The sequence below is a fragment of the Schistocerca cancellata genome, chromosome 7, assembly GCF_023864275.1.
Source record: "Schistocerca cancellata isolate TAMUIC-IGC-003103 chromosome 7, iqSchCanc2.1, whole genome shotgun sequence".
Classification (NCBI taxonomy): domain Eukaryota; kingdom Metazoa; phylum Arthropoda; class Insecta; order Orthoptera; family Acrididae; genus Schistocerca; species Schistocerca cancellata.
In genome coordinates, this window is record NC_064632.1 from 164,295,345 (window position 1) to 164,311,090 (window position 15,746).

At 43.5% G+C, this 15,746-nt stretch overlaps 1 protein-coding gene across 1 annotated transcript in view; it reads left to right on the forward strand.

Annotated features, from left to right (window-relative positions):
* LOC126092309 (uncharacterized) overlaps positions 1-15,746 on the forward strand; it is a 95,619-nt gene that overhangs the window by 45,834 nt on the left and 34,039 nt on the right. Inside the window, exon 2 of the mRNA XM_049907834.1 lies at positions 12,986-13,102. Within this exon, the coding sequence (XP_049763791.1) occupies positions 12,986-13,102 (117 nt within the window). The remainder of the gene's footprint in view (positions 1-12,985; positions 13,103-15,746) is intronic.

A 15,746-nucleotide genomic window follows, 5' to 3' on the forward strand; every position in this document is an offset into this window, starting at 1 on the left:
GCTGAAATGGAAGAGGCGTGGGGAACATATTTGTTATAATAATTTATTTTTCCCAGCACACTCTGTAGGTGCTTCAAATTCTGCGGCGAAGGCAAGTCTTGTATGGCACGGAGGTGCTCTGGACTGGGATGTATGCTTTGGGCATTGGGTACATGTCCCAGATAGGGTAAGTCACGAGCAAAAAACACACATTTGTCCTTCCGCAAGCGAAGACCATTTTGTCGCAAAACCTGAAATAATATTCTGAGATTGGCTATATGTTCTTCTTCCGTCTTTCCGGAGATCACAATATCGTCCAGATAGTTTGCTGCAGTAGGGACCGACGCACAAACAGTTTGTAGATATTGCTGAAACAATGCAGGGGCGGATGCACACTCGAATGGCAGTCGTTTGAATCGATACAAACCAAGATGCGTGTTAACCACCAAAACGCGCTGGGATTCTTCGTCCACCGGTATTTGCAAGTACGCATCTGCTAGGTCCAACTTCGAAAAATATTTACCCGGGCACAGTTTGTCAAAAAGATCTTCCGGGCGGGGTAAAGGAAAAGTTGCAATCACTAGTTGTGGATTCACTGTTGCCTTGAAGTCCACACAAAGTCTCAATTTGCCGGAAGGTTTTTTCAAAATTACTAAGGGTGATGCCCAGAGAGAAGCCTGCACACGTTCAATTACACCTTGTGATTCCAAATCGTGTAATGTTTTTGCGACCTCATCACGCAATGCGTGGGGAACATTGCGCGCTCTGAAAAATTTCGGTTGCGCGTTTACTTTCAGTTCCAAATGTGCTTTATAGTACTTAGCGCAACCAAGGCCCGGTGCAAAAATGTCTGCAAATTCGGCACATAGACGAGAAACACTGTCTGAAGGCACAGTCTGGTTCACTGATAGGACCTGATTTACTATAGACAAGTTAAACAACTGAAATAAATCGAAACCAAACGAGTTCACTGCAGCAGAAGAACGAAGGACGTAAAATGACACAACTTTTCTTTGTCCCTTGTATGTTACAAGAAGGCTGCACTGTCCTAACACAGGGATATGCTGACCTAAATACACTCCTGGAAATTGAAATAAGAACACCGTGAATTCATTGTCCCAGGAAGGGGAAACTTTATTGACACATTCTTGGGGTCAGATACATCACATGATCACACTGACAGAACCACAGGCACATAGACACAGGCAACAGAGCATGCACAATGTCGGCACTAGTACAGTAGTATATCCACCTTTCGCAGCAATGCAGGCTGCTATTCTCCCATGGAGACGATCGTAGAGATGCTGGATGTAGTCCTGTGGAGCGGCTTGCCATGCCATTTCCACCTGGCGCCTCAGTTGGACCAGCGTTCGTGCTGGACGTGCAGACCGCGTGAGACGACGCTTCATCCAGTCCCAAACATGCTCAATGGGGGACAGATCCGAAGATCTTGCTGGCCAGGGTAGTTGACTTACACCTTCTAGAGCACGTTGGGTGGCACGGGATACATGCGGACGTGCATTGTCCTGTTGGAACAGCAAGTTCCCTTGCCGGTCTAGGAATGGTAGAACGATGGGTTCGATGACGGTTTGGATGTACCGTGCACTATTCAGTGTCCCCTCGACGATCACCAGTGGTGTACGGCCAGTGTAGGAGATCGCTCCCCACACCATGATGCCGGGTGTTGGCCCTGTGTGCCTCGGTCGTATGCAGTCCTGATTGTGGCGCTCACCTGCACGGCGCCAAACACGCATACGACCATCCTTGGCACCAAGGCAGAAGCGACTCTCATCGCTGAAGACGACACGTCTCCATTCGTCCCTCCATTCACGCCAGTCGCGACACCACTGGAGGCGGGCTGCACGATGTTGGGGCGTGAGCGGAAGACGGCCTAACGGTGTGCGGGACCGTAGCCCAGCTTCATGGAGACGGTTGCGAATGGTCCTCGCCGATACCCCAGGAGCAACAGTGTCCCTAATTTGCTGGGAAGTGGCGGTGCGGTCCCCTACGGCACTGCGTAGGATCCTACGGTCTTGGCGTGCATCCGTGCGTCGCTGCGGTCCGGTCCCAGGTCGACGGGCACGTGCACCTTCCGCCGACCACTGGCGACAACATCGATGTACTGTGGAGACCTCACGCCCCACGTGTTGAGCAATTCGGCGGTACGTCCACCCGGCCTCCCGCATGCCCACTATACGCCCTCGCTCAAAGTCCGTCAACTGCACATACGGTTCACGTCCACGCTGTCGCGGCATGCTACCAGTGTTGAAGACTGCGATGGAGCTCCGTATGCCACGGCAAACTGGCTGACACTGACGGCGGCGGTGCACAAATGCTGCGCAGCTAGCGCCATTCGACGGCCGCGGTTCCTGGTGTGTCCGCTGTGCCGTGCGTGTGATCATTGCTTGTACAGCCCTCTCGCAGTGTCCGGAGCAAGTATGGTGGGTCTGATACACCGGTGTCAATGTGTTCTTTATTCCATTTCCAGGAGTGTAGGTACTTAACTTAACATTTGCGGCATGCAACGGAGGTGTGCCCAGCAGTTTGTAAGTGTCTTGATTGATCAGTGAAACTGCAGCCCCGGTAACGAGCTGGAATGGTATCACTTTGCCGTTAATGTCCAAGTCCACAAAAAGTTTATTGTCCTGCTGACGACAAGAGCAACTGTCTCATGCAACGTGAACTGACACTGGTACAAAATCACTTGCGACTTGATGGGAGTTCCGGCGATGTCGACGCACTCTATTTTTGGGACGAACACTGCCACTGTTAGAGAGAGTAGCACTAGGAGGAGTGGCATGAACTACATGAATTTCCATGGGTGAAGTGTCGCGAACCTGAGTATCCTTGGTTCGATTCCGATTCCGGCGCGAAGCAAAGGGCCTGGAATGGTTTTGAGCTTCCGATCGGAGCTTTTTCTGGCAAACACTTTGAACATGTCATTTTTTATTACAGAAAAAGCAAATAGCTTGGTGTGACGGGCAATTCTCATGCGAATGTCTAGTAGCACACCGTGGGCATGATTTTAGCACTGCATTTGCTTGCCGGCGCGGTACACGCGGCTGAGAGCCAGGCGGCTTTGGCGCGGCTGGGCATGAGGACTGTTTACTGTTCCGTGCTGCTCGCCCGGCGGGCCGGTTAACCTGACACACGGGTGGCAAAGCTTCAAATGATTCCTGAGTAAAGTCAAGTGTGTCCTGCCGATCCAATATGTCCATCACTTGTTGAAGGGAGGGATTGACTAGTTTCAAAATCTGTTCCCGTATACGAACATCAGAAACGTTCTGTGCAATTGCATCACGTACCATAGTATCTGAATAAGGGAGTCCACAATGACACTCAAAAGCACAATCCCTAGTAAGGCCTTGCAACGTTGCAACCCACTCCTGATTAGTCTGACCGGCCGTACGTCTTGTACGAAAGAAGGTATACCTTTTCGCAACTACATTGACTGATTCTTTGAAATATGCATCTAATGCAGACAAAATTTCGTCATAGGACAGAGTTGCGACGTCGCATCGGGGAAATAATTTGACTATCACACGGTACGTTTGTACCCCGACAGAGGAAAGGAGAAAAGGCTGCCGCTCATTACCTTGAATTCTGTAGGCGGCGAGATCGAATCCAAATTGGCGTGACCACTCCGTCCAGCTTTCCAGTGCCGCATCAAAAGGACTAAAAGGGGGTGCAACTGCGTTTTGTGGCTGCGTTAGCGGTGGAGCGGCGACATGTTAAAGCATTTGCGCCTTTTTTACCATGCAACTCACCTCAAACTCCCATTAGCTCTCCTAACTCTAACTCACTCACATCAACTAGTCCATCGCTGTAAGTCCCTCATACCCATCCTTTCCCACTTGCCTATTATCACTCGCTCATTCAGCTGGACACACTGTCATTATCTCTTTGTGTCTCTCTGTCATTGACACCTGTGTCAAAGCCACAGCCTCATTCGTTCTGTTCAACTATTACAGTTCCCTCTCACTGTCACAGTCTCCATCCTGCTCTCTGTTAATGCTAATATCTCACTCATTCCATCCTTCCTACTGCTGGTGTCTCTTCTCGCTGTCACTATCTCTCTTTTCCTCGTTGTCAGAGTCATATATTCTGTCTCTAATTATCTCCTCTCTTTCTTCCACACTGCCATAGTCCCCTTCACTCTTTCTATAACACAACTACTCTCTACTATCTTCCAGTGTTTATTATTTTTCCTTCTCTTCACCACTGCTACTGTCTTCTTCTCTCTCAGCATGAAAAAGCACGAATATATTCTCATGTCAATATTATTGTGAAAATTTTTAGAGGTTCTGAGGAAGGTAGAATGAGGCAGCAGTACCCCAGTTTTCAGTCAGCCTTTGAAATAGACAGGAACATGCCCCATTTTTTGTGCTCCAATGAGAGCATTTTTCCTCTGTTTCCTCCATATGTAACTCTATGAAAAGGAATGTATTAGTCAGTAGAATTTAGACTGTAGTTACATAAAACTGGACTAAAGTAAAGCTAATTTTACACTCCAGACAGGATTTTTTGTATAAAAAAATTCCATGTGCTTCAGTACTACAATATGGGGTTCCCAGATGATAATGGAGACACTTTACAGCATATTTCTCTGTGCTACGTCACTTTAGAAACAAATTTTTCGTCTCAGACCGGATTTGACGTGTACAAGTAGGGTAACTTTGGACTTCTGTGTCTGGGAAACGGATAAAGACACGAAGAAAATTTTGAAGTTAGTTCGAGCTCGGATGTCAGGAATACATCGTAAAAATTACAGCCATTTGCTGTGCATCTAGGAATCCTCAGCTGGATTTTGGTTCAGCTGGTGATGACAAAAATATAGTAAAGAAACCAGGGTTTTCCGAGAGACCGCTCATGAACTAATGGTGCCTCCATAAGCCCCATCAAGCCCATCGTACAACACATCAGATGCAAAAAGAACCAACCGCTTTCCTCCAATTTTGTAAGCAGGCGGAAATACATAATATTCATACTTTGACCCTATACTGGAGGATAGAGACACTAACGTGATGCTTCTGTTGGGTATAAGAATGGGCCATAGCCCAATGGCTATACAAAGGGCTTCATCTTACCTTTTTATCACCAACAGAAGCTGAGATATGAGCACCGTAAAAGACCCGTTTTATGTGCGAAGTTTTGGAACATATTGGTAAGCATCCAATCGCAAGAATACCAATAGTTACGTTGCGATTTAATACACGTGTTACAGTGAGATAAAAAAAGTCCCTGGGAGGTGCCGGAATGCCCAGAACAATTACAATGGGCATAAAATCATCAAGACTTGACGTTACTTACAAGGAGGTGGCGACTACCAGCAATCACCGATTTAGTCCAAATTTATGGTGTACGCAGGGCTTTTCCAGAAATGAAACTAACAAAAGGGGGAGCTCCAGATGGCCAAATGTTTGCAAAAAACAGCATTTTTGGCGAGGATCGGCCGAAACATCAGTCACTTCACATTACCATAATTGCCTCGCAGCCTTTGGCGCAGCGGAAAGGATACATAGTGGTAATCCGATGACTGGTGAGTCAAGTCCAAATGCAGATTTTTTTTTATTTTCAGTTTTTGTATTACACTGAAAATAAAGCCCCATATATTGGATTTAAATATATTTTCATAAAAGGCATGAAAAGAAAAATAAAGACAAATTTAGAAATGCAAATAATTTTCGAGGAAGGGATTATAAGACGTATACAAGAATTAAATATTTAAAAACTACATCCTTTTATTGTTTTACTGTTGATGGTTTACTTATGCTGGGACGATATTCATTGTAAAACAAGAGGAAGCAGTAATTTGATCGACATCTTGCACACATTAAAACACCACATTTTTAGAATTACATCGTCGTTTTAAAGTTTCTGTAGAAAAACAGATTTGCTTTACATTCACAAAAGGTTCTCTCTCATTGTGCAGTTTGGTAGTAAACCACACATAACGCATCATTTGTCCAAAAATTGGCGAGGGTAGCTGGTGATATACAGCGGAGAGTATTATGATACAGTCTTCTCGGGATGTGATTTCTTTTTCTCTCTCTACGAAGCATGATCAGTTTTGAAACTTTTTGATCAAATTTTTTACCTGATGGTAAAAATAGACATCGCACGACTGGATTGCATTTGGCGAGAATCACTGGACTGCATCTGTTGTATAACTGTTGATTTGTTTGTCTTTCCCACAAGTCGATTAACAGAATAAATCTGTTCCCTTGCACGTAGGGCTTAATCACATCAGTTTTTTCGTTTTATATATATATAAGGCTGGTGTAAGTTTTACACATTTTGATGAAGTAATGACGACATTCATATATTTTCGGCGAGCTCATCGAACGGTTTTTGAGTGGTCAGTCCAAAACTTTGCCTTTTACGAAAATATTAATAACGACTCTCCAACCGTTGCCTGGAAACTATGGTAACATACACTGAAGCGCCAAAGAACTTGATACAAGCATGCGTATTCAAATACAGAGATATGTAAACAGGCACAATACGACGCTGCAGTCGGCAGTACGAGTTTGGCGCAGTCGTTAGATCGATTACTGCTGCTACAATGATAGGTTATGAAGATTTTAAGTTAGTTTCAATGTGGTGTTATAGTCGGCACACCAGCAATGGGACACACCATCAACGAGCTAATGATGAAGTAGGGATTTTCCTGTACGACGATTTCACAAGTGTACCGTGAATATCAGCAATCTGGTAAAACATCAAATCTCCGACATTGCTGCGGCCAGAAAAAGATCCTGCAAGAACGGGACCAACGACGACTGAAGAGGATCGTTCAACGTGACAGAAGTGCAACCCTTCCGCAAAGTGCTGCAACTTTCAACGCTGGGCCATCAGCAAGTATCAGCATATGGACCACTCAACGAAACGTTATCGATATGGGTTTTTGGACCCAAAGGTCCAGTCGTGTACCCTTAGTGACTGCACGACACAAAGCTTTACTCTCGGCTGGACCCATCAACACCGACATATGACTGTTAATGATTGAAAACATGTTGCCTGGTCGGACGAGTCTCGTTTCAAATTGTATCGAGCGGAAGGACATATACGGGTATGGAGACAACCTCATGAATCCATGGACCCTGCATGCCAGCATGGGACTATTCATGTGGTGGAGGCTCTGAAATGGTGTGGGGCATGTGAAGTTGCAGTGATATGGGACCCCTGATACGTCAAGATACGACTCTGATGGGTGACACGTATGTAAGCATCGTGTCTGATCACCTCCATCTATTCATGTCCATGGTGCATTCCGATGGACTTGGGCAATTCCAGCAGGACAGTGTGACACCCCACACGTCCAGAACTGCTCCAGAGTGGCTCCAGGAATACTCTTCTGAGTTTCAACACTTCCGCTGGCCACCTAACTCCTTGGACATGAACATTATTGAGCATATCTTGCAACATGATGTTCAGAAGAATCTCCACCCCCTCCTACTCTTACGGATTTATGGACAGACCTGCAGGAGTCATGGTGTCAATTCCATCCAGCACTACTTCAGACATCAGTTGAGTCCATGCCATGTTGCAGTGCTTCTGCATGCTCGAGGGGGCCCTACACGATATTAGGCAGGCGTGAACATTGCTGTGGACCAACTGTGTTCCTACATCCTTGATGTCATCTCCAAAGGCAGTTACTACATTCAAACAGAATAACGGTCTGTGTCTCATGGCCAGAATCGAACTTCAGTTGCTTCAGGAGCATGATGCTCAGCTCAGGTTGATGTCCTGGCCACCAAATCCGTATGATCTGACCTTGACAGAACGTTTCTAGCGTGCTGTCGGACGTCAGCTCTGTGTCTATAAAGCGGTGGCGCATAATTAACCACAACTGGCCCATGCACAGATAGCTGGTGCCACATACCTCACGAAAACTATCCAGGACTTGTCGAATCAACGCCATGCGGAATCGCTGCTGTATTGCATTCCAAAAGGTTGACCAAAACGCCAACAGCCAGTTGCTCACAATGTTTTAGCTCGTCACTGTATGTCAAGAACCACACCAGAATGCCAAATGCTACACTGAACACTTCTCTGGGCACTTCTTTTACTTCTGACAATGCCTCTCTGCTAGGAATGGTATACTGAGTTCTTTCTGCTAGTAAGCCTTCAGTTCAGCTGAATATCTGTTCAGGTATTCCATATGTACTCGTATATACTGGACGACGGAGGGTACTGTGTTTTTGGGCATTCTGAGAATCAAGAAACACGACATCAGCATGAATACTGCTATTGATTGCTTTTTCGAACTTGTGAATAAGCACATCAAGTTGGGTGTCACACACGTGAGTGATTGTAGAAACATTATCAGTTCTGATAATAAAACCGTCCAGTCTCCAGAAAAGTCATCAGAATGGAGACCGAAATACACATGAAGACAAAAAATAAAAACGACGGACTATAAAGAAATTATCGGAAAAGGACGGAAATCACTAGATGTGATGTACATGTATATACTAATAAACGAATACAACTTCAGAAAAATTACACTACTGGCTATTAAAATTGCTACACCAAGAAGAAATCCATATGATAAACTAGTATTCATTGGACAAATATATTATACTAGAACTGACATGTGATTACATCTTCACGCAATTTGGGTGCATAGATCCTGAGAAATCAGTACCCAGAACAACCACCTCTGGCCGTAACAACAGCCTTGATACGCCTGGGCATTGAGTCAAACAGAGCTTGGATGGCGTGTACAGGTACAGATGCCCTTCCAGCTTCAACACGATACCACAGTTCATCAAGAGTAGTGACTGGCGTATTGTGACGAGCCAGTTGCTCAGCCACCATTGACCAGACGTTTTCAATTGGTGAGAGATCTGGAGAATGTGCTGGCCAGGGCAGCAGTCGAACATATTCTGAATCCATAAAGGCCCATACAGGACCTGCAACATGCGGTCGTGCATTATCCTGCTGAAATGTAGGGTTTCGCATGGATCGAATGAAGGGTGCAGCCACGGGTCGTAACACATCTGAAATTAACGTCCACTGTTCAAAGTGCCGTCAATACGAACAAGAGGTGATCGAGATGTGTAACCAATGGCACCCCATGCCATCACGCCGAGTGATACGCCAGTATGGCGATGACGAATACACGTTTCCAATGTGCGTTCACCACAATGTCGCCAAACATGGATGCAACCATCATAATGCTGTAAACAGAACCTGGATTCATCCGAAAAAATGACGTTTTGCCATTTGTGCATCCAGTTTCGTCGTTGAGTACACCATCGCATGTGCTCCTGTCTGTGATGCAGTGTCAACCGTGGTCTCCGAGCTGATAGTCCATGCTGCTGCAAACGTCATCAAACTGTTGGTGCAGATGGTTGTTGTCTTGCAAACGTCTCCATCTGTCGACTCAGGGATCGAGACGTGGCTGCACGATCTGTGACAGCCATGCAGATAAGATGCCTGTCATCTCGACTGCTAGTGATATGAGGCCATTGGGATCCAGCACGGCGTTCTGTATTACCCTCCTGAACCCATCGATTCCATATTCTGCAAATAGTCATTGTATCTCGACCAACGCGAGCAGCAATGTCCCGATACGATAAGCCGCAATCGCGATAGGCTACAATCCGACCTTCATCAAAGTCTGAAACGTGATGGTACGCATTTCTCCTCCTTACACGAGGCATCACAACAACGTTTCACCAGGTAACGCCAGTCAACTGCTGTTTGTGTATGGAAACTTTCGTCATGTCAGCACGTTGTAGGTGTCGCCACCGGCGCCGACCTTGAGTGAATGCTCTGAAAAGCTAATCATTTGCATATCACAGCATCTTCTTCCTGTCGGTTAAATTTCGCGTCTGTAGCACGTCAACTTCGTGGTGAAGCAATTTTAATAGCCAGTAGTGTAGTTGATTTATTGAAGAGGAACAGATTCACAAATAGAGCAAGTCTGTAACGCACTGGTGCACCTCTGGATGTGATTCAAGCAGTTATTTGGCTTGGCATTGATAGGTAGGATTGCTCAATGTCCTCCTGAGGGACATTGTGCCAAATACTGCCCAACTGTGTGTTAGATCCTCAAAATCCCAAGCTTGCTGGAGGGTCCTGCCCACAAACCTCCAAACGTTCTCAGAGTGGGAGAGATCCATTGAATTAGATGGCTAAGTTAGGATTTGGCAAGCATGGAGACAAATAGTGGAAACTCTCACTATGTAAATGTAAGCCCAGGATGACTTGCCATGAAAGACAACAAAACGGGGTGTAGAATATTGTCAACATACTGCTGTGTTATAAGGGTGTCATGGATAACTACCAAAGGGATTCTGTTACAATGTGTAATGGCACCCCAGACCATCACTCCTGGTTGTCGGTCCATGTGGCAGGTGATAATCCGGTTGGTGTCCCACTGCTGTCCAGGTAGTCTCCAGACATATCTTCAGCCTGGAATCTCGCTGATTGGAGCAGAATTGTCTTTGGTGATAAGTAGTCCTGGCCAGTGGTGAGATACCAGCCTGACTGTTGCCTGCTATACAGCCTGGTGACCAGCAGGGATGGTCTGCAGTGCTATTTCTTTTCATAGCACAACACTTGGTTGTCATCTGTGCCACCCTTATAGGAAAGCGGTATGCCAATGATATTCTACGTCTCATTTTGTTGCCCTCATGGCAAGCCTTCCTAGGCTTACATTTCAGCAAGATAATGCCCACCTGAACACAGTGAAAGTTTCTACTCCTTGTCTTCATGCTTGAAAATCCGTAAATTGGCCAGCAGTGATGCCAGATCTCTTCTCAGTTGCGAATGCCTGCAACATTATGGGCAGAGCCCTCCAACCAACTCACGATTTTTAATAGCTAATGTGCAATTGGACAGTTGGACAGAATCTGGAACGAAATCCCTCAGGAGGATATCCAACAACTCTATCAACCAACACCAAGCTTTATAACTGCATGCATAATGGCCAGAGATGGACCAACACTTTATTGACATGCTCAATTTGCAAAGCTATCTCTCTTATCATCCAATTTTTCTGAAATTGTAATCACTTGTTTGTCTGTTTATGCAAATCACATCTACCAATTTCCATTGCATTTGGTCAATTCCTTCATAGGGCATCATCATGTTTTTTTTTTCTTTTCTTTTTGAGTTTACTGCATAATTCTACCATACAGTGAAATAGTCAACAATTCTACTCCACAGATCTACAACATATTGAAGTGTGATAGGTCTACAGTTAGGCAATTTTCTTTGTTGGAACTGTGCCATTTTCCAGTCATGCAGCATAAATCATTGTTCCAGAGACCTACTATGAGGTCCATTCAGTAATTAAAGAGACAAATTGATGTAGAAAAATAACTGTGTATTATTTTTACAAACCAAGACTTTTATTACTCTTCAACATAATTCCCACTTGTCCCAATGATGAACTAGATCTTTTCTTTTCTCTTTTTAACAAATGATGCAAGGAGGTCTTTGTATTGTTGTTTGCAAATTCTTTGACTGTCTCGTTGTTGCTGAACTTCTGTCCACATGCTGCCTCCTCTAGAATCTCCGAGCCTGTTTTTCAATGGTTTCTAGGTCATCTGGGCACTGTGAAGGCTAGCATTGTTGTGAAACAGTATCAGTTTTATTTGAGATCCATGATGCTTTTCTCTGCTTGCTGAGTTTACTTTGTTCAGTGGCGTGTTGGAGCAGTAAACACTGTTTATAATAAGTTGATCTTCCAAACAATCAATAAAGACATCACCTTGGGCATCCCAAAAGATGGTCAACATGACTTTACCTATTATTTATCCATCAGCAGGGAAGGAGGGGTGGCATCACTCACTGCCCCATGCCCCAGTTCAAAGCCTGGGTGGAGGGCGAGATATGGTTTCATTTTGTGATCTTATCAATATCTGACCTGAAAATCTGTGCAGTCTTTTTCAGACATTATGTGACGTTCGTCTGCTTTATTTCTTTGTTGATTGCCATCAGTGTCGATGTACTGTGTTGCAACTAGTAACAGTCATAATAAATTGGACAATCAATTGGGTACATACAACTAAGCACAAATTTATGTCTGGTGTAATATTCTTTAAAAATGGGGGCCAACCTTTCTCTTTTATGGAAAAATCATATTATATTCACATATGTTAATAGTAATTAGTCAAAATTGAAACAAAAACGGATTTTAAGAAGGCAGATGGCAAAACAAGAGGGGAAGTAAAAATATCCCAGCTTGCATCATCACAATTACTTCATAAATATATCATCTGCAAAAGTTTGAAGTTATTTGTAATATTGTCTGATATATTCTTAATAAAAAGCATCTACAGGAAGGGTTCCAAAACACTTCACTGGGACACAATTGATGTTATTTCTAATCTGTCAGTGACACCACCCGATGGCCTCTATTTTGTATGGAGCACATTGTGCTCACGTGGAAGCGATCTAGATGCTTGTAAAACAATAAACTGGTAGCCAAGATCGCAGGAAGTCTTTTTATTCCATGATTACCAGTTTTGGTGAAACTAAAGCCGGCATCATCATATCTTAGGACACATACAGGTTGCCTTGATGTTGTAACCTGTCCTCAGATCCGATGATGGCAGCTTTTGTTTCACCAAAACTGGTAATCATAGAATAAAAAGATTTCCTGCAACCTTGGCTACCGGTTTATTGTTTTATGCTGGCCTCTATGCATCGCCTTCAGGATGTCATGTGATAAAAGTGCAACTTGGGTTCTGCTTGCCCATTGTTTTCAGTCATTCAAGTGCTTGACAGTACCTGGGTTCAGGTAGTTCAATCATGTGAAAGTAAGTTCAGCTTATATAACAACCTGTAAGTGATTTTTATTATGAATACATGATTAAGTAGCTCCAAATAAATACTGGTAGTAATAAAAAGTTATAAAACATGTTGCACAAGTTTTTTTAATTTCATAATTGTGGATAAAAGTGGCTTATTATTTGTAAATCATTTATTGATAATCTAAATCTTAATTGCATACAAAAATTTTATTCAGTAAATTCCTATGTTACAGTTTTGTTGGACTGGTTTGTTGGAAGACCACCTTGCCTAGGAAAATGCCCAATCCATGTGTGTGAAATTGATCCTGCTGTCGTGCATGGTTACTGCTGTGGCTGTGCCAGGTTGTTTGGTAAGTAACTCATCTGTTCACTAATAACGTTTGTGTGGTTGTGTGTGTGTGTGTGTGTGTGTGTGTGTGTGTGTGTGTGTGTGTGTGTGTGTGCGCGCATGTGACAATGTGTGTGCCTGTCTCTGCATGCATGTTTTGTGCGTACTAACTCCATTCTTTATACTCCACCATAGATTTTATGATATTGTACTGAAAATCAAAATGAAGTTGATACACTGTATTCCATGCACAGGTTAAATTTTATTTTATTTTATTTTTATTTACATAAATTTCATCTATATCTACATTCTGTAAATCACTGTGATGAGAGTGGCAAAAGGGTACGTCCAACTGTATCACATATTGTTCCATTCACGTATGGAGCAGAGGAAGAATGTTTGTTAAAATACCTTTGTGCATGCTGTAATTGATCTAATCTTGTACTCCTGATCCCTTTGAGAGTGATACTAGGGAATTGTAGTATATTTCTAGACTCATGATTTAAAGCTGGTTCTTGAAACTTAGTAAGAAGGCTTTCTCAAGATAGTCTATGTCTGTCATCAAGAGTCAGCCAGTTCAGTTTCTAAGTGACACTCTCACAGATCAAACACACCTATGGCCATTCATGCTGCCCTTTTGTGTATACATTCAATATCTCCTGTTAGTCCTATCTGATGTGATCCCACACACTTGAGCAATGTTCAAATGTTCAAATGTGTATGAAATCTTACGGGACTTATCTGCTAAGGTCATCAGTCCCTAAGCTTACACACTACTTAACCTAAATTATCCTAAGGACAAACACACTTGAGCAATGTTCTAGGATGTGTCACACAAGTGATTTCTAAGTAATCTCCTTTGTCGACTGACTGCATTTCCCCAGTATCCTAATAATAAGTCAAAGCTTGCCACCTGCTTTACCCATCACTGAGCTATGTAATCATGCATTCCATATCCCTACAGTGCATTACATGCAGGTACTTGTATGAACTGACTGACTCCAACTGTGGCTCATTGATATTATAGACGTTGGATGCTACTCTTTTTTTTGTTTTTTGAAGTGCGCAGTTTTACTTTTATGAATGTTTTAGAGCAATCTTTGCACCACTTTGAAATTTTCTCAAGGCCTGACTGAATATCTTTGCAGCTTCTTTTAGACAGTGTTTCACTGAAGATAACTGCATCATCTGCAAAAAGTCTGAGATTGCTGTTAATGTTGTCTGCAAGGCCATTAATATACAACATGAACAGCAACAGTCTCAATATTCCTCCCTCAGCCACATCAGAAGTTAGTTCTTCATTTGTTGATAGCCCTCCATCCAAGATAATTTGCTGTATCATCTCTAGCATGAGTCTTCAATCCAGTCACAAATTTCGATTAATAACCATGCAATTGTACTTGTGATAGTAAGTATAGGTATGGCACTGAGTCAAATGCTTTTCCAAAATAAAAAAAATTCTGCATCTACCTTAGAGCCTTGATCCAGAGCTTTCAGTATATCATGGGAGAAAAGTGTGAATTGATTTTCACATGACATTTTCACATGGAATGTAGGGTCTAAGGTTTGAGCTCAAAATATGTTCTAAGTTCCTCCAACAAATCGATGTCAAGGGTATTGTATAGTAGTTTTGTGAATTGCCTCTACCACCCTTTTTGTAAATGTGTGTGACCTGTGCTTCCTTCCAACTTCTGGGCAGTTTTTTGTTTGAGAGATCTACAATATATTATAGTTAAAAGAGGGGCTCACTCATTCACAAATTCAGTATGGAATCTGGTAGGGATTCCATCAGCCCTGGAGTTTTGTTCAGCTTTAGTAATTTCAGTTATTTTCTGTACACCACTGACACTAATATTTACTTCAATCATGTTTTCCGTGGTATGAGGATAAAACAGGGGCAATTTTCCTGGGTTTTACTTTGTAAAGGAACATTTAAAATGGAATTAGACCTTTCTGCTTTTACTTTCCTAGCTGCAGTGCCACTTACAAGTGGCTGGACACTAATTTTGGTTTTGCTAACAGCCTTTACACACCACAAGAATTTCTGTGGGTTGGGGAAAGAGAATTTGACAAAATTCTGCTAACAGTTGTTATATACACAGATTAACACCCATGTGCAAACAAAAATTTTTATTAGGTGGAGCAACGCCACCGCTTAATTTTACAAAAAGATAAACTTTCTTCGATAACAAAAAGCTTCTTGTCCTACCAAAATTTTATAACAAGCCAAAGAATAGGCCACCTTATTGAATTGAAATATTAGCAACTGAACTGAATTTACATTCCTTTGTTGGGTTTTCTCTCGATGCTTTCCGGTGGATGCTGAGGAAGTAGAAGGGCGCAGAGTCCGGGGTCAATGGCCGGCATAGCGAAGACGTGGCACCTGTATGTTCCGGCTGCATCGAAGTATCTTCCGGGTGGCAGTCCACAGTGGGTCAAAAGACACCTGTTTCCCTTTCTTCTGGCCATTTAACACGGCAGCTCCAGTCTTCCTCCACTGATTCTGGAGTGACGATTGTCGGCTTTTGGCGATCCCCGACTGGTGGATGGTGATATCACAGTGTGAGCATCCGTGCCAGAAAAAGGCTTCTGTAGTTCTTGGCTGATTGAATGTTTGGTGGGAATGCCTCTAGTGCCAGCTGGCAGAACACGCCTGCACTAAGTTG